Consider the following 26,305-nt stretch of genomic DNA (forward strand, 5'->3'; position numbering starts at 1 on the left):
TGCAGGAGATTAAAGAGAAAGTCAGGACATTTCAGTAACAATCCGGGACTGCAGGTTAATCTGTCAAAATCTGGACTGTCCAGCGAAAAATGCAACAGTTGGGAGCAGGGCCGGAACTAGGGGTAGGCAGAAGAGGCAGCTGCCTAGGGTGCAACGATTGAGGGGCGCAGGGCAGCTACCTCTTCTGCCTACCCCTAGACCTGGCTGCGCTCCTCTAACAGCACTTATGCGTGCCATTGTTGGCGTGAATGCACACAATCATGTCTTTGCACATGCGCACACCGCCGTCGGCGCGCATGCGCACACCAGCATCGGCACACATGCGCACACCAGCGTCGGCACACATGCGTGCGCCAGCGTCTCCACAAGCGTGCATTCGCCAGCGTCAGCACATGTCTGTGTTGCGCTAGCGTCACCGCGCATCTGCGGACGAGCAGGGGAAGGAGGGGGCGAGCTGGCCAGCTGGGTTGCCTAGGGCGCTCAGCCAGCCTGGCCCGCCTGGTTGGGAGGTATGGTAGCTCACTCTTAGCAACCTGTCACTCTTAATGCTTTTTCATGCAGAGGTCTGGATCAAATTTTCATTGAAAGGTAGGTCTATAATGTCTTTGGGGGAGCTCCCTTTCCTAGTAGATGTTTTAGTGCTAAATCAAATAACCAGCACACACAAAAGCTAACAAAATATCTGACTCTGGCAAACAACCTGCATGCAGGTTCAAAGTAACAGTATTACAGAAAAAAAATATTTTCAAGTAATGAAAATATAATGTCCTGTTGCACTGCCCTGGTGTGTTATAGCTTATATAAACAAACTGTTGTGTAGCCATGGGACAACCATTCATGCTGGAAAAAGGAGAAAAGGCACAAAATCCCATTGTATTACACAGAACTTTTCTTTTACTATGTAACCTTTAGACTATATGGTTGCCCCGTGGCGACACAGCAGTTTGTCTATATAAACCAGTGTTTCTGAAGCAAACACATCAGTTTTACCAATGCATGGCAATAGTAATATAGATTTAAATTCAATCATTTCTAGATGATACTGTTTCGTTAAGTTCTGCCAACAACTTACAAGCAAGCATCAATGGTTGGATTACTGCTGGCTACATATTTTGAATGAAGTGGTGCAGTATAGATACAACTACAATTGACTGTATCACACGCTCTTGTTCTGACAGATTCATATTATGATGTTTTATTTCTTGCACCCAAAGACTAGGATGCTGTAAAATGTAGGCTTGAGTTTCCGTTTGTTTAAAATATAAAAAGATATTTACCTTTTTAAAATCCATTAGAATTTGTACTTTCAAAAAAACAAAACAAAAACATGGCTTGTTGAAGTCACTTACTTAGTACACATAAAGCCAAAGCACAGTATTATTGACAATAGAAATGCATTAGCGTGAAATTCACACAATATTTTAATTGTATGGGTCTCTACATATAACCCTATTCATATTGAGGATCAAACTGTTTAGAAAAATCCTGGAATGTAAATTTACAATGTTCTAATTTAAGCTTAACTGATTTTATTAGCATAAAGAATGCATAAATGTAAAGCCTTGGGTCCCTAGATGTTACTGGGCTACAATACTTCTGTTCAATATAAGGGGTGTGTGCTAAACATAATTAAAACAATAGGCTGAAAGTATGTTTTTTCTTGGGCTAAACAGAGCAAAAGGGAAACGGAAGTTACTTTACTTTTGGTTCTTGCAAGGTAGACAAATAACGAGTTTACAACAGCCTCCATTCTTCCTTTGTTGTGACTGTTTTTTTAGGCAGGAGTCCATTATCAACTACCATGCAAGGGCCAAAAATGGTGCAAAAACGGGGGTTATGGAAGCACTCCAAAGTATATAAATACAATAGAAATGCTACTGATCTGGCCAAATTAACTACAAGCATACAAAAAAGAGGGGGGGATTGATCAATGCACAAGGTTATGAACATAAAATTGGTAAGCCACCATACTACATCAAGGTAAACCTCATACCTTACTTACCAATTATGAGGAAAATTATTTTCTTTGCATACTGTGCTTGGGTTGAGAATGGTAAACTTGTAAATGAGCCTACAATGCAAGGCTGAATTAAGAGAACCAGTGCTTAAGGAGTTGTATGCCATTTATTAAAAAAAGGCAAAAACAAACAAAATGTAAGTAGATGTATATGTACACTCTGGCTTCTGCCAGATACCTATGGTAGATAAAATCTTTTAACCACAGATTAGAAGACAGAAGTAATCTTTTGGGTACTTCGACCATCGAATTGGCCAAATTCGATCGAATCGAATGATTCAAAATAAAAATCGTTCGACCATTCGATAATCGAAATACTGTCTCTTTAAAAAATCCTTTGACTCAATACTTCGCCAAATAAAAGATACCGAATTGAATGTTAGTCTATGGGGACATTGTAGATAGGTTTTGGGGCACTTTTTATGATCGAATAAAAATCATTTGATCGATCTCTTAAAATCGTTCGATCAAACGATTTTTATTAGATCGTTCGATCAAACCTTTTGCTCCAATATCCTTCGAATTCGATATTCGAATTCGAAGGATTTTACTTCGAGGGTCGAATTCGAGGGTTTTTTAACCCTCGAAATTCGACCCTTGATAAATCTGCCCCATACAATATAAGATTGTTACTTAAGAGAATTAATTCATATTTATCCCCATAGTGAGAGTTGCAGGTCTGCAATAGGACTTTTATGATCAAGTGAAATCTAAACACGCCTAAGAGAAAAAGAAAAGAAAATTAGAATTATGTTTTCTTAAAGATAAAAAAGTGCATGAAACTTGAATCTTACCGTAGGTCACTTGCAACAAATACAATTCGTCTCTCCAAAACAACAGAAGCAAAAATAACTAATATAATCTGAGATTTTAAACACTGCATAAGGGTATTGAAATCAATATGTTCTAATCGACAATCCAAAGGTCTTGTGAGTTCAATCATCTGAAACAATAAAGAAAATACAATTTTGACAATACCTGAAAACATACCCAATTTATCAGTATTATGACAAAAATTCACCCCCTCCCTCCAGCCTGTGAATATAATCTCTTACCTGAGGCCTTGGGCTAGTGTGTCTGTTCACTGAAAACTGGCCCCAAGTACTACTGTAGGAGCACCACAATGCAATACTCTGCTTTGTCCTAGAGATCCCTTGCAGATATATATACTGTGTGCATGTGCAGTAAAATAGTACCTCAGCCCAGTACAGTTTAAAGTGAAAAGTAAAGTGTGAAGTGCAAGTTATTATACCTTCCCCCTTAAACTGAATCTGTTGTTTTCTAGTCAATGCAGTGGTAAATTAAAATTATTTGACTCCAGACTATTTTTAATAATTATAGTTTTAAAAAGTGTTTTCCTTTCTTCTCTAATAATAAAACAGTACTTTGTACTTGATCCTAAGTAAGCTGTATGAACAATCCCATTGAGTTTATTTAACAGGTATGGGAATGGTTATCAAGAAAGCTCTAAATTATGTGAAATCTCCCAGAGAGTTCATTTTAAGATAATAATTATAATTTTTAAAAATGATTTCCTTTTTTGTCCGGTAATATTAAAACAGTACCTTGTACTTGATCGTAACTAAGCTGCAAGAATTCATACTGGTGGCAAAACAAATAATTTTTTACAGTATGGTGATCATATTACAGAATAATCCCTTAGCCGAAAGTCACAGTGACTTTTTTTTTTTTTTTTTTTTACTACTGAGTGCTGTTCTTAGATCTACCAGGGAGCCGATATCTTGTGTCAGGGAGCTGTTATCTGGTTACCTTCCCATTGTTCTTTTTTTAGGCTGCTGTGGGGGGAAAGGGGGAGGGATAATATCACTCCAAACTTGCAGTGCAGCAGTAAAAGAGTGACTGAAGTTTATCATAGCACAAGTCACGACTGGAAGCACCTGGGAAATATCTAGCCCCATGTCAGATTTTCAAATTAAATACAAAAAAAATTAGTTTGCTCTCTTGAAAAAACATTTCAGTGCAGAATTCTGCTGGAGTGGCACTATTAACAGATACAACAGGTTAAAAAAAAACATCTTTTCCCTTTAAAGCATCAATGTGATCCTCAACCTGATGGTATTTTCAAACTTGCAAGTTAATGCAGCTTTACGGACTTATGATTGGCAATCTGAAATGTCCCTATGTTTGAAGATGAAATGTCCCTATGTATGAAGATGAATTTGACCCCTTACAATGATCTAATTTGCATTTGATATATGTATTTTATATCCACGAGAACCTTTGTGTCAAGTTTTCATTGTTAAGCATTTAGTGTTATAAACATTGAGGAAGATGAGAAAAAAGCATAGAAATAGTATAGAAGGCTTAAGCTCGGATGGATGGTGTAGCTGATTATAGCCAGTTCCACAAAGATGGAGCTAATATAAACAAATTAAAACGTGAATTACAATATTGCTTTCTTTCATAAAAGTAAAGCAAAACCAAACAGCATAATCTGGTAAAGGCATTTGAGATGAGGTCTGCTGCATTCCCAGTAGACAGGGATTGGGGACCAAATATTTGCGGGGTCTAGTAACTACTCCCCATAACCTCCCCCAGAATCACTGTATTTCCTGACCTTACCAGATTAAAAAAAGAGCCCACGCTCAGTTCCACATTTAGGCTAATGGCACATGTCATTTTCTCCCCTGAAAATTTATTTCACTGTGAAAATGCATACTTTAGCACTTCTGAACTGAAATCCACTCTGTTTGTGCAGCAACTGGCTGATCCCATGTCTGTCAGACACACACCTTCAGGGAGTGGGAGGGAGCAAATCTGTTTTCTCTGCTGGATAACCAATGATCTGGTGCATTGGGGTACAATTTTGCCTGTCTATAGGGTGTGATATAGGCCCTATTCTCCTCACTTTTGTTAATCATTTATAAAAGGCTTAGGACCCGTTTGGATCTGTAAGGTATAACATAAAAACAATAACACAGACCCCCACCAAGCATGCAGACTAGTGATGTGCAGGCCAGGAAAAACTCAACCTTCACCCAATTCTAACCAACAAAACTCGCACCCGACCCAAACCCACAAAAAATGTTGCCATCGTAGGACCTGCAACCGACACATACCGCTGTCTTCTCAATCTGTTAGTTACTTCTGTGCACATTTCAAGACATGGAATTTTCTGGAGCAGTTTACTTCCCCCAAACCGAACCCTAACCTGGAATGGCCCCCTGTATTAAAGTCTGGCCAGTGTTTCAATTGCAATAGTGACTTCTAAAACAGTTGCCTGGTTGTCAGGATTTAGCTACCCATAGGCAAATATGTCTTGAACCTGGGTAGGGCCAATTTACACCCCCATAACTGGAGCCCACAAAGCCATAGAGGTCAAATTGTCCATATAAAGTATCACATATGAACGACCATAATCAGTGAGGGATAATTATTTTAAAGGTTCCAATATTTTTGGCCATGATTATGGTTGCTGTGTAAAAAAAAGCAAGTTTAAACAACCCTGGGCCCAGTGTCTATTATATAGGGTTTTGGCAAAGGATTTGTAGTTACGTCATGGCAGCACATGGATGAAAAGAGGGAGAATGGCAACAGAACTGGAAACCAAGAGGTTCATGTCCTCAGTCCTCCGCTTCCCTGCATTAATCCCCCTCAACAGTTCCCCTTAGCACAACTTAATAGAGAGAACACAGGAAGGAAAAATGAGGGGGTGTGGCTCCCTGTGCTGCTGGGATGGGACTCTTTTTCATTGAGTATTAGGCAGTACAGGGGCAAATGGGTAAGTCCCAGAGCAGAGAAGAAGGATAGAAAAAATGTAGACGTAAAACGGAGAAACAATGGAGAAGAAAAATACACTAACCTTGTAGGTAAAGGAAACAATTATGATAACATGCCTGAAGAACCATGTGGCCTAAGGACAATTTTGAGAGGGGAAAATGTTAAACTTGTAGAATTTTTTAAGTGCAATGACAACTAAGTGGCTGCCCTGCACAGCTGTATGCTGACACAATCATGTCGCATACCTATTTATATGAGGTGCACTCTAGCCAAACCTAAGCAAGGTGCCCCCAAAAGCCACTTCCTTGTGCAAGGAGACAAGAAACTTTTAGTTTGTCTGATCCTGCCTTAAAGGAACATTTCTCAAAATTCCAGACTCATTTAAATAAATTAATGTAAACAAGGCTCCAGGGCCTGATGGCATACACCCCTGGGTTCTAAGAGAGCTTAGTTCAGTTTTAGACCAGCCCCTATTTCTGATTTTCTCAGAATCACATTCATCTGGTATGGTGCCTATGGATTGGAGAAAAGCGGATGTTATTCCAATATTTAAAAAGGGATTACGATCTCAGCCTGGCAATTATAGGCCAGTAAATTTGACATCTGTGGTGGGCAAATTATTTGAAGGCTTGTTAAGGGATCACATTCAACATTGTGTCCTAGTCAATGGAATTATGAGCAGCAATCAGCATGGCTTTATGAAGGATAGGTCATGTCAGACAAATTTGATTGCTTTTTATGGTGAGGTAAGTAAGATGAACTTGTTCATAAATGACTTAGGGGAGGGTATTGTAAGTCATGTATCAGTGTTTGCAGATGACACAAAACTATCCAGCCCAATTAATTCCATCCAGGATGTGGCATCCTTGCAACAGGATCTTGACAAACTGGCAATCTGGGCAGCTAAGTGGCAAATGAGATTCAATGTTGATAAATGTAAAGTCATGCACCTGGGATGTAAAAATATCCAAGCCACTTATACCCTTAATGGGACTGCCTAGGCAAATCCATTATGGAAAAGGACCTTGGAGTCCTTGTAGATGATAAACTTGGCTGTATAGCAAGCAATGCCAGTCAGCAGCATCAAGGGCAAATAAGGTCTTGAGCTGTATTAAAGGGGGTATAGAGTCAAGGGAGGAGGGGGTCATTCTTCCACTGTATAGAGCGGGTACAGAGAAGGGCAACTAAGCTGGTAAAAGGTATGGAAAATCTTAGCTATGAGGAAAGGCTGGCCAAATTGGGATGTTCACGCTGGAGAAGAGGCTCTTAAAGGAACAGTAACACCAAAAAATTAAAGTGTTTTAAAGTAATGAAAATATCATGTACTGTTGCCCTGCACTGGTAAAACTGATCTGTTTACTACAGAAACACTACTATAGTTCATATAAACAATCTGCTGTGTAGCAATGGCGGAAATTGAAAAACGGCTATATGGCACAGGTTAACTAATGGATAATAGAGAACACCATTAGACAGACAGAGTTTATCTGCTACCTGCTGTGTAATCTGAGCCTTTTCTCCTTTGAATGGCTGCCTCCATTGCTACACAGCAGCTAATTTACAGTGGTGTGAAAAACTATTTGCCCCCTTCCTGATTTCTTATTCTTTTGCATGTTTGTCACACAAAATGTTTCTGATCATCAAACACATTTAACTATTAGTCAAAGATAACACAAGTAAACACAAAATGCAGTTTTTAAATGAGGGTTTTTATTATTTAGGGAGAAAAGAAATCCAAACCTGTGTGAAAAAGTAATTGCCCCCTGAACCTAATAACTGGTTGGGCCATCCTTAGCAGCAATAACTGCAATCAAGCGTTTGCGATAACTTGCAACGAGTCTTTTACAGCGCTCTGGAGGAATTTTGGCCCACTCATCTTTGCAGAATTGTTGTAATTCAGCTTTATTTGAGGGTTTTCTAGCATGAACCGCCTTTTTAAGGTCATGCCACAACATCTCAATAGGATTCAGGTCAGGACTTTGACTAGGCCACTCCAAAGTCTTCATTTTGTTTTTCTTCAGCCATTCAGAGGTGGATTTGCTGGTGTGTTTTGGGTCATTGTCCTGCTGCAGCACCCAAGATCGCTTCAGCTTGAGTTGACGAACAGATGGCCGGACATTCTCCTTCAGGATTTTTTGGTAGACAGTAGAATTCATGGTTCCATCTATCACAGCAAGTCTTCCAGGTCCTGAAGCAGCAAAACAACCCCAGACCATCACACTACCACCACCATATTTTACTGTTGGTATGATGTTCTTTTTCTGAAATGCTGTGTTACTTTTACGCCAGATGTAACGGGACGCGCACCTTCCAAAAAGTTCAACTTTAGTCTCGTCGGTCCACAAGGTATTTTCCCAAAAGTCTTGGCAATCATTGAGATGTTTTTTAGCAAAATTGAGACGAGCCTTAATGTTCTTTTTGCTTAAAAGTGGTTTCCGCCTTGGAAATCTGCCATGCAGGCGTTTTTGCCCAGTCTCTTTCTTATGGTGGAGTTGTGAACACTGACCTTAATTGAGGCAAGTGAGGCCTGCAGTTCTTTAGATGTTGTCCTGGGGTCTTTTGTGGCCTCTCGGATGAGTTGTCTCTGCGCTCTTGGGGTAATTTTGGTCGGCCGGCCACTCCTGGGAAGGTTCACTGTTCCATGTTTTTGCCATTTCTGGATAATGGCTCTCACTGTGGTTCGCTGGAGTCCCAAAGCTTTAGAAATGGCTTTATAAACTTTGAAATTGAACTCAGGTGTGATAAACCACAGTTAAGTTATTTTTTAACAAGGGGGGCAATCACTTTTTCCACTCAGGCCCATGTAGATTTGGAGTTTTTTTTCTCCCTTAATAACATAAACCTTCATTTAAAAACTGCATTTTGTGTTCAATTATGTTATCTTTGACTAATAGTTAACGGTTTTTGATGAGCAGAAACATTTAAGTGTGACAAACATGCAAAAGAATAAGAAATCAGGAAGGGGGCAAATAGTTTTTCACACCACTGTATATAAACAATATTAGTAGTGTTTCTTAAGCAAACACAGCAGTTTTACCAGTGGAGGGCAACAGACATGATATTTTCATTACTTTAAAACACTTATTTTTTGACGTTACTGTTCCTTTAAGGGGTGATATGATAACTATGTATAAATAAATAAGGGGATTGTATAATACTCTCTCGATTGCTTTAATTACCAGTAGGTCTTTCCAGCTGACACAATGTCACCCATTCTGATTAGAAGAAAAGAGGTTCCGCCTAAATATTCGGAAGGGGTTTTTTACAGTGAGAGCTGTGAAGATGTGGAATTCTCTCCCTGAATAAGTTGTACAGGCTGATACATTAGATAGCTTTAAGAAGGGGTTGGAATGCTTTTTAGGAAGTGAGGGAATACAGGGTTATGGGAGATAGCTCATAGTAAAAGTTGATTCAGGGACTAGTCCGAAAATTGTTATTCCCTCCAGTAATCTTCCAATTCCAATCCAGTTTCAGACCAAAAATGGACATTCCTGTAAAGTGTAGCACTACTAGGTTCTTTTTAAAGGTGATGTCTGCACTCGTGTCTTCATCCATAAGGATTGTCTGGTTGCTACAGAGAGCACAGATGATCTCACAAGTAACTGAAGGGTGTCCGTGGAAATGGAAATGTACTGCATTCAGAAGAGAGCTGGGAGTGCATATCTAAATCATGGTCATCAGTTATGCATAAAACTATAAGGCTATGTTAGATTTAAAGGTTGCAGTGAAAAACATATTAAGTAGGTTTTCTGTACATTGGGTACTTAAATTAATTGCCATCCTCTAAGGGTTTGGTGGTTTATTTTGCTAATAAAGCAACAGGTGCACCAACCTTAGGAATACTGTATCATTTATTGTAGAGTTCTTGGACTATTATGCATAGAGTGTCCATGCATTTGTATCTGTAAAAGTCCAAATCAGGAGTCTTCTATTCCTTCAGAACAGTTTCTGTAACTGTGTCATGAGCTGGAAAAACGTGTTGTCTCTTTTGTGTTCAGTCGAACAGCCTGGCTCTGATCGAGATTTATATGAGCACACCATTCCAGAAAGGGGTTCTAAATAATCATCCTCCCAGTCACTATTTGTTTCCTGTAAGACACCCTCCTCTTTTAAGAATGGGTCCTGTAACTTGGCCTGTGGAGACTGTGGCAGGAGCTGTGGCAGTTATGATTGTTTTGTCCTGTGGTTAGGTCTTTTGGATGGAGGTCATATGGTACATTGAAATTAGTGCAGCGAGTCAGGCAGGAAGGGTTGGGAGCTTTCCACGATTGATCTGAGAAGGTTTCAAGGTTTTTTAAGGTCCTGACTGTCTATTCATCTGTGTTTGTAGTTTCTTTTTGGAAGGGGCCCCAACTGCCTCTTTGCCTTTTTATGAATCCCCATTGTAAGGTGGGGTGTAGAAATTTTAGCCTGTTCTTATGCCATGTTGGACTATTGTAAATAGAAGAAAAGAGAACGATATCCCTCCCTGGAACACTGAGTTAATAATGTATGAGTGGCATGGTATTTCCTATGTGTCAGAGTAAAAACAGGCACAGAAGGGTAACCGAATAAGATCCATAAGACCGTCCAGTAACTTCCTGTGTAAAGTCCTCATTTGACTGGCTCCAAGTAAGATGGCTGCTGCAGGTAACATGCCTTCTAGAAACAAAAGCACAGGATTTGAATATTTGGAATGATCTGGAGCAGAATGGCGTGGCAGTACTGTAGCCTTACTCGACAGGTTCTTTGTTTAAAAAAGAAATAAAGAGAGAAAAGGTTGAATTATACAGCATGTTTAGTGGTAGCATTGCATCACTGACCCAGGGTTAGGACTGGTAGTGCAACTGCATACTGTGACCCCAAATAATGACCACGTGCCAGCAATAATGCAGCGAAAAGGAGGATTAAAGGGATGGACCTTTTATTTTCTACTTCTTTGGTTGCCATCCTGCCTTCTAGAGGTAAGTGTGCTTTGACCCATTCAGCTCTGTGCTGCCTAGGGATTGCCTGAGAAACGGCAATAAACTATACATAAAGACCTTGCTTTTCACTGTACAGTCAGATAAAACTTCAGCTCATTATAGGCATGGTTTAACAAAATACAGAACTCTACAGATGCACACTTGGTGCTTTGTTACGATTTCTGCACACAGTGAAGTACTCCTGAACCCAGAGGCGGGCCACGCTGTCCAGGCGCCCTAGACAAGTCGGGCAGTAGCGGCGCCTGTGCGAATCTGCGCACCCGCGAAATTGAGTTTTTCCGCGCATGTGCAGAGTCGAAGAAGAAGCGATAACAACCAGACAGTTGGGAACCGGACTTGGGGTAGGCGACAGAGGAGGTACGTGCCTGGCGCCCCCCCCCCAGCTTTGCGCCCTAGGCCTACCCCTAGTTCCGGCCCTGCCTGAACCGCACACCTGCTAACAATAAGTATGTTATTTATTATCTGGAATAAACATATTTATTAGACCAGAGATCTATATGTGTAATATCACTAAATGGGAGACAAGTTCACCAAATAGTAAGGGAGAAAATACATGGTTCAACAAAACCAAGGAAGCATAAAATCACATTAAAGGAAAACTATACCCCCAAAATGAACACTTAAGCAACAGATAGTTTACATCATATTAAGTGACAGATAGTTTACATCATATTAAGTGGCATATTAAAGAATCTTACCAAGCTGGTCTTTATATTTAAGTAAATCTTGCCCTTTTACATCTCTTGCCTTGAGCCACCATTTGGTGATGGTCTGTGTGCTGCCTCAGAGATCACCTGGTCATAAATACAACAGCTCTAACTGTAACAGGAAGAAGTGTTGAAGCAAAAGACAGAACTCTGTCTGTGACCTAACAAGTATAGTTGTTTGGTATGTTTATTTGCAGAGTGAATCGTATGATCCCAGGAGGCTGCCCTTATTTTTTTGGCACATACTACTAGAAAAGTATATTATTATGAAAAATTGTTTATTTACATGAAGCAGGGTTTTACATATTAGCTGTTTTATGCAATATCTTTTTATAGAGACCTACATTGGTTGGGGGTATAGTTTTCCTTTAAATAAACAGACACTGTGACAAATGCATGCTAAGTACCCGGTGCAGTTTTTAATCATTAAACTTTCACCATCTCCCTGTAGAAGTTGCTATACAGACATTAGACAAGTGCTACTGTTCCTTGAAAAAACAATAAAAGTGGCCTATCTGTAACAACCTGCTTGGAGTTGAACCAGGGACCTGGTGTTTTAGTGCTGTCTGCATTTCCACTGTGCTATGTGAGCAGCCCTGGTTTGCTGTTGCTTTCCATGTAAAATTGCAAGTAGGCTTGGCTTGTTTTATCTGTTGTCAATGTGGCCACAGGTGATCTGTGTAAGCCATTAATATAAAACCCCCTGCTCTGCATTGACTCATTGCCCAACATAGGTCTAGTTCCTATATACCTGCATTGCCGGTAATTATGCTATGGAACCTACTGTTCCATTCCCTGAAAGGTTTAGTGCGGATCGTAGTAAATTTTCACCTTCCAGGAAGCGTGTAAACTACATTTTGGCTTCCTACCCCACTCCTTTCCCTCTGAGGAGTGCAGGGTAAATTTTGTTATCGCCCTGCTCCAGGGGGGATCCTCAGCTATGGGCCTTTAGCCAATCCCCAGCTGACCCAGCGAAACTCTCCTTCAAGGCCTTCTTCAAGGCTGTGGCAATAACTAGGATGATCCTGACCGTGCTGCCTCTGCTGATGCAACCATCCGTAACCTCAGGCAGGGTAAACAGCGGATCAGGGATTATTGTACTGAATATCGCCGTTGGGCAGTAGAGACAGTTGGAACAAATACTGCTTTATGCAGTCAATTCAGAGCGGTGCTTTCAGGTACTATTAAAGATATAGTGAATAAAGAACCCCCTCTTGTAAAATATAAGGATATTATAAGTTACCGAGGAGTTTCATGACCATATAAAAACACGAGGCCGAAGGCCGAGTGGTTTTTATACAGGTCATGGAACTCCGAGGTAACTTCTAATATCCTCATATTTTGCAACTGGGGGTACTTTATTTATTATAATACACAAATTTCAGTGAGTCGTGTGACAGAAATGACATCAGAACTCACCGTTTATAACTGATGACATCAGAACTCACTGTTTATAAGGATATAATTTACAGGATATTCATGGATTTTGTGTATTATAGCTTAGTTAACTTCACTGCTCTGTCCTCCCTTGATTCCCTAATGCACCTTGCTATTAAAATTGATAGGAGGCACAGGGAGAGGCGCAAGGAGAGAACAGCCTTCTTTAGGCCTCATGAAATTCCCTTAGAGTTAGCACCCAAACTTGAAATCTTAGTCCCTAGGCCTTCAGAGAAACACATGCAATTGGGCTCTACACTTTTGTCATCTGCAGAAAAGGGCCGTAGGTGGGCTAATAGGTTGTGCTTGTGGGGATAAGGGGGAAATTTTGTGACACCTGTCGCAAGAAGCCGGGAACATGGCAAAACCTAATCAGTTCTGGGGCGTTCTGTTTGGGTCCTGCTGTTTCTACTCCCCAACCACTTTCCTATAAAGCACTTTTCCCAGTCATCTTAAAGTGAAATAAAGGTAACATAGACAGTTCTGCCTTCTTTGATTCTGGGACAGCACGGAACTTTCTAGAAATTAATTCTGCTCTGGTCTCATCAGTCAAAGTTTTTGGTATTGATGGAAGCTCCGTTGGATGTGGGTCCTTTCTGTTGAAGGTCAGTATGAATGTTTGGTACAGAGGTTAGTGGATTCTCACCTTTCCAGAGGTAAATTACAATATTTGGTACACTGGAAACGTTTTGGTCCTTAGGAGAGATCTTGGGTTCCAGCCTTTGTTATCCATGCAGACCATCTCAAAACAATTTCATGTTTAATGCCCTGGCAAGCCTAGGGGGTCCGACGGCCCCCTTAGAGAGGGGGGTAATGTAACAACCTGCTTGGAGTTGAACCATGGACCTGGCGTTCCTGTGCTATCTGCATTTCCACTATGCTATCTGCATTTCCACTGTGCTATGTAAGCAGCCGGGGGGGGGGGTCCGGTGGCCCCCTAAGAGAGGCGGGTAATGTAACAACGTGCTTGGAGTTGAACCATGGACCTGGGCGTTCCTGTGTTATCTGCATTTCCACTGTGCTATGTAAGCAGACAGCTAAAGCTTGGTTCACTGCTACTGCTTTCCATGTAAAATCGCAAGTAGGCTTGGCTTGTTTCACCTGTTGTCAATCTGGCCACGAGTGATCTGTGTAAGACACTAAGCTGCCTATAAAACCCCCTGCTCTGTAATGACTCATTGCCCAGCATAGGTCTATTTCCTGATAGCTCATGGGTGTGATTCTTGTCTGTTTATCTGTTCCTGGCCTTTGCCTGTTTTGACCTTGCTGTATTGCTGCCTTTACTGTCCCTTGCCTGTTTATCCTGACTACGCTCCTGATTTTGTACTGTCTGTCTGGTACTGATCTGGCCTGTTTATCCTGACTGGTTGGTACTCTCACAGCCTATTCCACAACTCCACTCTCTGTTCCCTGTTCCTCCTGTATATATTATGGTTCCCTTATCTGGCCAGAACTTTCTGAGGTCCTCTCACTTTAAGACCTGGTGGTAGTAAAGGGTTTCTTCTCCCGAAGCCAAAGGCGGTTGCTATAGGTAGAAGCGTGAGCTGAGGCCGGGACCTTGGGGTTTGTTCTGGGTTTGGGATACCATACGTGACACAATCAAGTGTAGTAGTCACAGCATTCATTGGGTCAGGGCTGATCAGTGTATACTGTGTTCTGAAGCTTAACACCCCTTTGATTAGGTTTTAGGAACTTTTTCTTTATCTGGCATCCGTGCAGGGGATCAAAGAGAAAGAACTTTTTAATAAAAACCTGGGACTGCGGGCTGAGCTGTCAAAATTGGAATTGTCCTGCAGAAAATTGGACAGTTGGAAGGTATGGTCACTGATGCCTGCAGGAAAATAACTATTGCTCTGTGTGGTTTTTCAGAAAAGAAGCCCATGGTAAATACCCATTTGCAAACGAGATCCTCCCATGCCGCTAGCATTTATGGCTTTTAAGAGAGAGATTGCACAAACCAAGGCACCACCATGTGGAGTTTTACCTTGACGTGGTATGGTGGCTTGTCAATATTATGATCATAACTTTATAACAAAAAAACAGTTTCAAAATTACATGCACTTGCACATTTACTTGAATCATTTAGACAGGGCTCTAAACGTTTTGAAATTGGCCTCAGTCCACAACCCCCCATTTTTGTATTTGCCAGAAGCTTTGGCTAAGCTCATGTGGTTGTTGCCCCCTCATACCCACCCCTTTATACTTTTGGTGGTCCTTTTCACCTTTTGAAAGTGCCTTGGTTAGTGCAATCTCTCTCTCTTAAAAGCCATAAATGCTAGTGGCATGGGAGGATCTAGCCGTGAAAAAAACAACGTCTCAGCCACTTTTCCATGCACACACACATTACACTTATTGCGTTCTTTATTTAGTTTTCCTTTACACACTTTCATTCTATGCATACAGTCATACACATTCCCAAATACACACATACTTTCCCCTTTTCACCACCATACACACTTTCACTTATACATGTATACACACTATTGTGCAACTGCACATATCACTCCACTTTTATTTTTAATTACACAACTTTACTTCTTGGTTTAAGCAGTCTCTCCCTCTTAAAAGCCGCTCAGCAGTTGGCGGGGGAAGATTTAGCACACAGTTTGAAACCAAGGCACAGGAGATGTTTACATAAAGAATTGTTACAGAGAGGTAAAATTCCTTTTTTACTATGATTAGAGGCAAATAAGTTAGGGACCACCATGTGGGGTTTTACCTTGACATGGTATGGTGGCTTATCAATATTATGATCTTAACGTTTTGAAATTGGCCTCAGGTGTGCACCCACAACCCCCCCATTTTTGTAAAGGAGAATTTTACCCTTTAAGAAAAAAACCGGTACCCCCCTACCCCACAGAGACCCCACTCCCTCCTTCCCCCAGCCTAACTGCCCCCCCCCCCGGAGAAATGCCCCATACTTTATACTAACCCCTCATCGCAGATTCTGGCATCGGAGTTCCACACAGCCATCTTCCGGTCTTTGTGTCTTCTTCTGGCGCTTTGGCAATTTTCGCGAGTTTCTGTGCATGCGCAGTTGTTGCAGACCGACAAATTGCTACAACTGCGCATTCCCCAACATGCCGATCTCCCACTCAGCTTGTCGAAGAACCGGAAGATGGCTGCGTGGAATTCCAATGCCAGAATCTGCTCCGAGGGGTAAGTATAAAGTATGGGCCATTTCCCCGGGGGGGGGGGCAGTTATGCTGAGGGGAGGAGGTTCTCCGTGGGGTGGGGGGTACGGGGTTTTGTCTTAAAAGGTTGAATTCTCCTTCAACAGATAAAACACTATTGTATTGAACAAAGCGTATCTATTACCTTCTATGTAACCTGTGCCTTTTCTCCTTTTTTACAGCTTGAATGCCTGCCCCCATGGCTACAAAGCAGCTTATTTATATAAACTAAAATAGTCTTTCTGAAAAACACACAGATTTTACCACTGCATGCTAACAGTATATTATATGTTAATTACTTTAAACCGCTTTTATTTTCTGGTGTTACTGTTCCTTTAAGGCAGTGTACTTGGAGAAGTTAATTTTAAAATTCCTAAGGTAGTCAAATTGTGTCAGCAATCGGTTAAGAACTGGGTTGGACATCTAACATAGTAACATGTTTAAACTATATACAGGTATGGGATCTGGTATCCAGAAACCCATTATCCAGAAAGCTCAGAATTACACAAAGGCCATCTCCCATAGACTTTATTTTATTCAAATAATCAAATTTTTTAAAATGATTTTCATTTTCACTGTAATAATAAAATAGTACCTTGTACTTGATCCAAACAAATATAATTGATCCTTATTGGAAGCAAAACCAGCCTATTGAGTATAAACTCAATAGGCTTGTTTTGCTTCCAATAAGGATCAATTATATTTAATGTTTACATGATTTTTCTTAACTCTAAGAAGGGGTTGGATGTTTTTTTAGCAAGCGAGGGAATACATGGTTTTGGAAGATAGCTCATAGTACAAGTTGATCCAGGGACCTGTCCGATTGCCATTTTGGAGTCAGGAAAAAAAGTTATTTTTTCCCCATCTGAGGCAAATTGGAGAGGCTTCAGATGTTTTTTTTTGCCTTCCTCTGGATCAACAGGCAGGTTAAAAAAAGTTAAAAGGTTGAACTCGATGGATGTGTGTTTTTTCAACTTAACTTACTATGAAATTCCAAGCTAGAAACCAGCTGTACAAAAGGCTAAAAATGTAAAAAGAAAAAAGAATCTGCAAATTATATTAAGTTAATTTAAAGGTGAACTATGCATTTTAGTTTCTTGAGAAAGTGAAAGTATAGATTTGTCAAAACTCTTTTAAAGTACTGTGTGCCATACAGCATTCACTTCTTGATTTACCCTAAAGAGAAGCTGGGAAGCTATCCTGCCATGTGCCTAAGGAAAAAAAGGAATGTTGAAGGTTTTTCAAAATAATGAATCTAGTGATTTGAAATGTAATGGTATACGCATTTTGCAACATTTAGGTGGGGAGTTTCCATAGAATTAAAGTGGAACTAAAGCCTAACTAAAGAAGTAGCTAGAAATGTTGTACATTATGTTTTGGGCTCCTGTACCTGCCCAAGACAACCACAGCCCTTTAGCAGTAAAGATCTGTGTCTCCAAAGATGCCCCTAAATCTCGCCATCTTCTTTTCTGTTTCTGATTCACTAAACATGCTCTGTGCTGCTGTCACTTACTGAGCTTAGGAACCCACTCACAATATACAGTACACATAAAATATAAATGTCACAATATAAGGCTGATAAGCTTCTCAACAGCTGCTCAGAGCCCACTGAGCATGTGAGTGTCTCAGACTCAGTGTTGGACTGGGACACCAGGGGCCCACCCAAAAACAGACATGGGGCCCACCAAAAGACCATAGATCAGGGGCCCACTTTCAGTACTATTATAATTCCTCTCCTCACGCAAACTCTATTCTGCTAGTCTCTGTTCTTTACATGCTATAATCTATTATTCAATCTATTTAATCTCTTTGTTCTCATAGAAATAGGTACTGCCCATGAAATAGGCCAAATGTTTTGAAGCAGGAGGGCCCGCTGACATCTGGGCCCACCGGGAGTTTTCCTGGTATCCCTGTGAGCCAGTCCGACACTGCTCAGACTCTTTCCAAGACGGTGACCCCCTGTGACAAGTTTGAAGTCCTGGATCATTGTTTGCTATTAAGAAGCTGAAACTTTAGGCTGCTGCAATGAGTTCATTATATAAAATTACATTTTTAGCCACATTCATTTTTAGGTACTCAATTAAAGAAAGTGAACGCAGGTTTATTTATATGGAAAAGCATCTGGGATGGTTTAGTCAATAAATGTGTAAAATAGATATGATCTCTGTACATAAATGTATGCAGGGACAATAAAACATTAGTAAGTGGTCATTTTGAGAGCCAAATGCAATAGAAACAGAAACATAAAAATAAGTTAAAACAAAAAAGTAGAATATACCTCTGTCCCAGATTCTGGAATGAAACTCTTTATTTTAACAGTTTTACCAGGTGCTGGAAATGTAGCCTCTCGCAAACCCTGCATAAAGGGGTATACGAGTGCTGTAGAAATCGCTCGTCTTTTCTCTACCTCATCAAGTATCTGTGGAAACAGGATAAGAAAAAGAACATTAGTGAATGTACTTATAGCGAAGTTTTGGAATCACTCACAAAAGCAGGTTAACTGCAATTAAGCCTTTTATTCTGTTGCCACACAACATGTTTTGGGCACATTGGCCCTTTTTCAAGTGTAACACTTGAAAAAGGAATACCGTATATACTCGAGTATAAGCCGAGTTTTTCAGCATCCAAAATGTGCTGAAAAAGTCTACCTCGGCTTATACTCAGGTCAGCGGGCAGTAGCTGAGATGCAGTCACTTTTAATCATTCCTATGCCAACAGTTCACTTGGGGAGAGACTGCAATATCCCACAATGCCCTCTGTTGGTTATATGAAAGAATAACAGTGCGCACTCAGTTGGTTAAATGAAAGAATAACAGTGACTGCAATATCACACAGCGCCATCTGTTGGTTATATGAAAGAATAACAGTGACTGCAATATCACACAGTGCCCTCTGTTGGTTATATGAAAGATTAACAGTGACTGCAATATCACACAGCGCCCTCTGTTGGTTATATGAAAGAATAACAGTGACTGCAATATCACACAGCGCCCTCTGTTGGTTATATTAAAGAATAACAGTGACTGCAATATCACACAGTGCCCTCTGTTGGTTATATGAAGGATTAACAGTGATGGCAATATCACACAGCGCCCTCTGTTGGTTATACGAAAGATTAACAGTGATGGCAATATCACACAGCACCCTCTGCACATGGTAGTGGGACAGTGGAACAATGCACACAGTAATCCGTTTGGCAATTCTCTGTCACCATCAACTTTGCAAAGAAGTCCGGTTGATCGCTGGGGGGGTCGCTTTGGCAGAATGTGCGCTGCTGGGAGACATGGCTGTAATTGTGTCTAGGCTTATACTAGAGTCAATAAGTTTTCCCAGTTTTTGTAGGTAAAATTAGGTACCTCGGCTTATACTCGGGTCGGCTTATACTCAAGTATATACGGTAAAAGCTTAATTGCAGTTAACCTGCTTTTATGAGTGATTCCAAAACTTTGCTATAAATTGAATCTATATAGGATGCCAGAGGCTGAGCATCCAAGGAACCAGCACAGGAATTGATTAAATCTACGCTAATCAGTGTAAAACTCCCTTTTGATTAGTGAATCTGCATCAAAGTTTCCTACCATGTACTCAACAGAACACATATTTCCATTAAAAGGGTAATTCACCTCTAACTTAACTTTTAGTATGTTACAGAATGTTCTTTTTTTAAGAAACTTTTCAGTTTGCTTTCATTATGCTTTTTTTTACATTTTTAATATTTTTTAAATTTCTTTCGCATCTTCTGCTGCCTCATTCTAGCTTTCAAATGTGGGTCATTGATACTAGCAGTAAAACTACTACTACTGCTCTGTATCAGTTTTATTGTTATTTTTTATTATTTATCTTTCTATTACGTCTGCTCTCCAATTCATATGGCAGTCTCTCAATCAAACAACTGCCTGGTTGCTAGGTTACATTTTATTGTAAAAATTCATTATTTGCTGAAATTAGAAAGTTGCGGAGCAAAAAGCTAACAAAAATACAAAAAAAGAAAAATACAAAAAAAGAAAACCAAATGCAAATTGTCATATAATACTCCTGCCTGCATCATACGTGAAGTTATTTTAAAGATGAACTACAGCTTTAATTTCTTGGGAAAGTGAAAGTCAACATTCATCTAAACTCCTTTAAAGAAATACTGTGTGCCATACATGACGCACTTTTAATTTGCTATAAAATGACTATTGAAGACAATTTTGATAATGTTAGTTGTCTTGCCATGTGCCGAAGAATTAGAATAGCTTACTATTTCTGCCCAACCCATAGCTGGGTTGTCTTCCTTCTTCTATTACCAATTGTGGTGTGCACATCATTTTGTATTTATTCCGACTGACCCACTTCTCAGTACACTGTTTTTAAAAGTCCACACACAGTTTTAACAGTGTGCACAAGAAATAATTTGTGAGCACGCAGCCAAAAAAACCCCCCAAAAATAAAGGGATCGTTTACTGTGGCCATCTTTAACCCTTTAAGTGCCACATAATGTAGAATCTATGTTCTGTGCTTTGATTGATTTCATTGCATTTTCTTACGGATTTTAACATTACTTAACATTACTGTTCTTAATGGCTTGTTTTGTTTCCCCCAAAAAAGCACTGGGGGAGCCAGGGCCCAACGGGGCTGATGTCCCAGGACCACCCTCCGACACCCCCCTTCCTGCACCATTGCGCGCGTGGACTGTATTTTTGCCGTGACGACCTGAAAAAGGGAGGTCGTGGCAGGAAGAAGGATCTGGGTGCAGATCCAGGCTGACCCTGTGTGGAAGTGCACCTATGGATGTAAAATAGGGCAAGGGCAGCACTGATGCAGAAGTTTGAGAAATTTCCCCATTCAATGCAGTCCATGGCATTAAGGCGGACACCACTAATTTTGAAAATACTTAATTTTTTTTTTGTTCAATCTATATTATTAACTATACAAATGTATATTCTGAACAGTATGTTGCCAGCAACCATTTACCTGGATATTCAAGAGCTCAGGCATGGTTTCCAACTAATATAAATTAAATAAAAGATTCCTGGTGCTTATATTGCCAATGGGACTTGTAAAACGTAACACATTAGCTTTCTACTATGATACCAAGTTATGAAGTTAGCGAATACAAAAGTCCTGTAGGTCACTTCAGTTACTGAACAATCAGCACATTTACTGCATTTTTTGTGGGGTAAAAACACAGAAATATAATGTTTATTCCCAAAACCATATATTTTTGGAAAGTACACATTCTGAAGAATCTAAAATGGGCCTTTCTGCTCCAAACTACTGAGTCACAAAGCTTTCCCAAAATTGCCTGAAAATCCTCTTAAAGCTTCAACTTTCCAGCATCTTATCAACCATGTAAGTAGTGTAGCGTCTATACCATTCGTCAAACCGCCCACTTCCTTTTCCGGTTTAAGCCACACCTAACCTTCTGTAACTGGCCCCTCCCAGTACACCCAGCTATGGCTGACACCACATGACCATGATGGTGTTGCTTATTCAACTGCGCTGCTGCACGGTCTTGAAAATCCATTGGGATTGGTTAATGGAAATTGGCGTGTATAGCAGAGGGCATGTTCGTGCAGGTTTTTCTAGTCCCGGACATGCCCAGGTCACTCCCTTGTAGTCTAGACATGCATGGGCATGTTCGACATATCGCTATACATGCCCCGACATGCCCTCCGCTATACACGTCCTCAGTTTCCATTAACCAATACCAATGGATGTTCAAGACCACGCAGTAGCGGGGTTGAATAACACAATTGGCTGATCATGGTCATGTGGTGTCAGCCTCAGCTGGGTGTACTGGGAGGGGCCAGTTACAGAAGGTTGGGTGTAGTGGGTGTGGCATAAACCAGAAAAGGGGCAGGTCACCTGTCACTTTACAGGAAGTGGGAGGTTTGACGAATGGTAACTATAGACGCTACACTACTCATGTATTATTATGTATCAAGAAAAAGCACCCTAAATATAATTGCTAGGGGTCCACCAAAAAGTTTGCTGACCATTGTGCATTGGATTACCAAAGTATCTGGCATTTAGAGACCCCAATATGACTAATCGGACTACATTTTTGGCTAACTAGATTAGATTTTTTTTTATTTTGCACAGCCTATCCATTTAACCAGTTTTTATTTTTACACTGAACTGTTCCTTTATATACCCATTTTCAGTTGAAGTAGACACTGAGAACAGACTCATGGTTAATACAGAAAAATAAATGAATAGTTTATAATGGGAGTTTACATTTTATTCTTTTGTAAGGAAAAAAACCCTAACCTTTGAAAATAGTCCAAAACAACCAAGGGAACTGATAATGCAGTAAACTTCTGGCGAACGGGAACCATTTCCAGCAGGCTGAAAAACAAATATTACAAATTTTAACCAAATCTTTAAAGGGATCCTGTCATAGGAAAACATGTTTTTTTTCAAAACACATCAGTTAATAGTGCTGCTCCAGCAGAATTCTGCACTAAAATCCATTTCTCAAAAGAGCAAACAGATTTTTTTATATTCAATTTTGAAATCTGACATGGGGCTAGACATTTTGTAAATTTCCCCGCTGCCCCCAGTCATGTGACTTGTGCCTGCACTTTAGGAGAGAAATGCTTTCTGACAGTCTGCCGTTTTTCCTTCTCAATGTAACTGAATGTGTATCTGGTTACCTTCCCATTGTTCTTTAGATTTGGTTGCTGGGGGGCAAAAAGGGAGGGGAGTGATAGCACTCTAACTTGCAGTACAGCAGTAAAGAGTGATTGAAGTGTATCAGAGAACAAGTCACATGACTTGGAGCAGCTGGGAAATTGACAATATGTCTAGCCCCATGTTAGATTTCAAAATCGAATATAAAAAAATCTGTTTGCTCTTTTGAGAAATGGATTTCAGTGCAGAATTCTGCTGGAGCAGCTCTATTAACTGATTCATTTTGAAAATGAATCCCTTTAAAGAACTCTACCACAGAAGAGAAACATAACAGAGAAAATCACAATGAAATAAGTATAGCACTAAATTAAATTACTAAATGAAAGAATCTGAAGTTCTACAGCTGCAACAAAACAACACTAGCGCATTTACAGTGATCATAAGGTTATATTGGTAAATATAACCACAGTTGAAAACCTGGTGGTTCTGCTGTAACAGAAGCCAGCTTATTAAATGGAAAACGCCACTTTTTGACATGAGCCCTTTCAGAAGGAAGGGTATTTTAACCACTTGAAGGTAGTTACTTTGAAGCCTCTGTGTAGCATTTTTTAACAGAACTTCCAGGTGTGTATAAGTGTACAGGGGGTGTTATGTGCAACACGCTAATGTTAGGCACTGAATTTAGACACCCTAAAATAGGTAAAAACATGAAAATCAAGCACAGGATGACCACATTGGTGATTTATATCATAAGGTGTCCATGTGGCCTAATTTATTGTAATAAAATAGTGAGGGAATTAAAGGACAGGATAGCAATGCAGAGGGCCAGCATTAGATGCAAAAATAGAACATAGGGAAACTGCCAGTGACAAAACATTGGCTGGAAGCTCAACATGATCCAGCAGCTTTTAAAAAAAATCAAAAAATGAATCAAAAACAAAAATGAATCAAAAATAAAATCAATCATGTGACAAAGTGATCAAGAGAGATGATTTGGAAAAAAAAATTGAAAAATGTGAGACTTGTAGATCTATGAGGTTACACTTAAAGGGTTAATTGGACATTTGCAATTAAGATACTTTTTAAAGTAGTATTATGATACACATTACAACATTTTATGTTTTCTCTTTAATATAAGTGATAGTAATTTTTCCTAAACCAAAGCAATAAATAAAACATTCGTTTTTACTTTACAGGAACGTGTAACAAGTATCTGTTTGTAAAAACATAAGTAAAGTCCTAATAAGTATGTAGTGTGTTATTTTTAATTAATTGCATTAAGAAAGTTTCTTATCTCAGTATGATGAAGCTAATATTAAATTACAATTTTATTCTCCTTTAAGATAAGTTTTTGCATAATATAGGCTGAAACTTAATTTATTTTAAAGGTTTGCAGTATTTGTTAATGTATAAATTCTTAATTTGTAAATTCATGTGGGGTTTCCATAAGCCAAAGCTGTAAGGTAAAAGCAATCTTAAAGGGATACTTCCAATTTTCGAGTTTCACGATTTTTTTGCAAAAAAGGAGAAATTCACCCATCAATTATTACTAGTAACAACAATATACATACTGTAACTTTTTAAATAAGCACTTACCAAAAGTCGCCTGCAATAACCAAACTTCCTACTGCTGTCAATATTTGTCAGGACAAAAGAAAATGTTTCACTGTAAGAAATTGCAAGAATTTATACATTAGCAAACACAGTTTAAGTTTAAACCAAATTTAGTTTTAGTCTATATTATGTAGAGACAATAAAAATATATTAAACAAGGAATGTTTAATAAATGTGTTTTACATGTAGTCTTCACTATTCTTTTTTACAGGTCCCTAACATAACCGTTTTTTCTGGTTGCAAACAAGGATTTAAGCATATTTAAGATGCTGATTCAATCCTTTTAGTCTGGGTGGTTAGTTTATATGCCTGTGTATGGGCCCTACCTGACGGATACTGGCAAATCTATTGGGGAGGTTTAAAAATTGGTTAAGAACTACATTTGTGCATTCATTTGAGGCCTCCAATGTAGTTAATAGTGCTACTCCAGCAGAATTCTGCACTGAAATCCATTTCTCAAAAGAACAAACAGATTTTTTTATATTCAATTTTGAAATCTGACATGGGGCTAGACATTTTGTCAATTTCCCAGCTGCCCCTGGTCATGTGACTTGTGCCTGCACTTTAGGAGAGAAATGCTTTTCTGGCAGGCTGCTGTTTTTCCTTCTTAATGTAAATATGTCCTTCATGCATGGGCGTCCGCAGAAAATTTTCTGGGGGGGTGGGGCAAGTAAGCTAGTATCAAATTATATATATATAGTTCCAATGTGCAGGCACTCAAACCCTTTTTCACATCACTTTAGTAGCTGAGAGTTGTAAGGAGAGAGAGAGAGAGCGGGCTCATGCAGTGGCTTTGCCTTGCGATGGGGATAGAGACACGTTGCTCAGTGACTTCTAATATCCTTATCATTTACAGTAGGGGGTACATTATCCCTTATAATACATGAGTGATACTCAAAGTTCACTGTATAACTCAGCCTGCAGTCTTGTGCCTTTGTATGGTCCCAGAACCCCTCAGTGACTTCTAATATCCTTATTTACAGTAGGGGGTACATTATCTCAGTATCCTGTTTCCAGTTGAAAAGCAACTTTACAATAGAACAAACCATGTCTGATGCTTGCACTTGGTACTGCAGCTGTTCTTATAAGAAGCAGTTTCCGGCTATATCTGCTGCCCAGGGATGGAGTAATGCCTAGGCTATTGCCTAGGGGCCCATAGTGGTCAGGGGCCAATGGTGTTTTTTGCAATTTAAAAAAAAAAAAAAAAAAAGTCACCGTCCACTGCCTGCACCGTCTGGCTGTATCTCAGGGGAGCCCAGGACATCGATTGTGGACGCGGTCTACCAGAAGATGCCGGTAATATTCCTGATAAACCGGGACCGGCTAGAAGTTTAAATGGCGCTTTGTGGCTGTGACGTCACAAGTCTCGCGAGATGAGACTTTGCACTGTTACAGACCCGGTCTGCGCTCTCCCCACGGCTCCTCCAGGACTCTCTAGCAGCCAGCGCCCAGGCTTTCCCATGGCAGCCGGACCCTGGGCCTGACAGTAGGATCTCAGGATGTGTGGGTGCCGGGAGCAGTGGAGAGGCGAGAGCGCGGAGCGGCTATCCTGAAGGAAGATGAGGAGAACATGGGGCAGGATCCCAACCACTGGCCCAAGCTGCCCGGCTTCACTGACACACAAGAGAGATAGACAGCTAAAGCGGGGGAGAGAGAGACCCAGGAATAGAGAGAGAGAGACCCAGGCATAGAGAATAGAGAGAGACACACACACACAGGCGTATAGAAGAAAGAGAGGGTTGGTCATTATGGCGGTCGTGGGTATGTGGGGGTATACGTGGGTAGGGCCGGGGTGGGGCCCTATGGAAAGTGTAGCCTAGGGGCCTCATATAGTGTTAATCCGCCACTGCTGCTACTGCACTAGTCTGGATGTCAGGTGACTGAAAAACAATATTTCTTCTACGTCCCTCCATGTCAGTAAACATGGGGCATTGCCCCTCCCAGACCTGGAGGTAGGACCTATAACATAGCCAATCAAAATGAATCATGACCTATAAGACCACATGACTTCCTCCTCACCACAGTTATTTTTTG

At 40.2% G+C, this 26,305-nt stretch overlaps 1 protein-coding gene across 2 annotated transcripts in view; it reads right to left on the reverse strand.

Annotated features, from left to right (window-relative positions):
* The window catches only part of dennd2d.S (DENN/MADD domain containing 2D S homeolog), a 109,554-nt gene that overhangs the window by 35,287 nt on the left and 47,962 nt on the right, over positions 1–26,305 (reverse strand). For both annotated transcript variants that reach the window (XM_041583165.1, NM_001093130.1), the window contains 4 exon segments: positions 24,254–24,323; positions 22,295–22,372; positions 18,318–18,458; positions 2,812–2,960 (listed from right to left, as the gene is read on the reverse strand). In XM_041583165.1, coding sequence (XP_041439099.1) covers positions 2,812–2,960; positions 18,318–18,458; positions 22,295–22,372; positions 24,254–24,323 — 438 coding nt within the window.

Source organism: Xenopus laevis, chromosome 2S (genome assembly GCF_017654675.1).
Source record: "Xenopus laevis strain J_2021 chromosome 2S, Xenopus_laevis_v10.1, whole genome shotgun sequence".
Classification (NCBI taxonomy): domain Eukaryota; kingdom Metazoa; phylum Chordata; class Amphibia; order Anura; family Pipidae; genus Xenopus; species Xenopus laevis.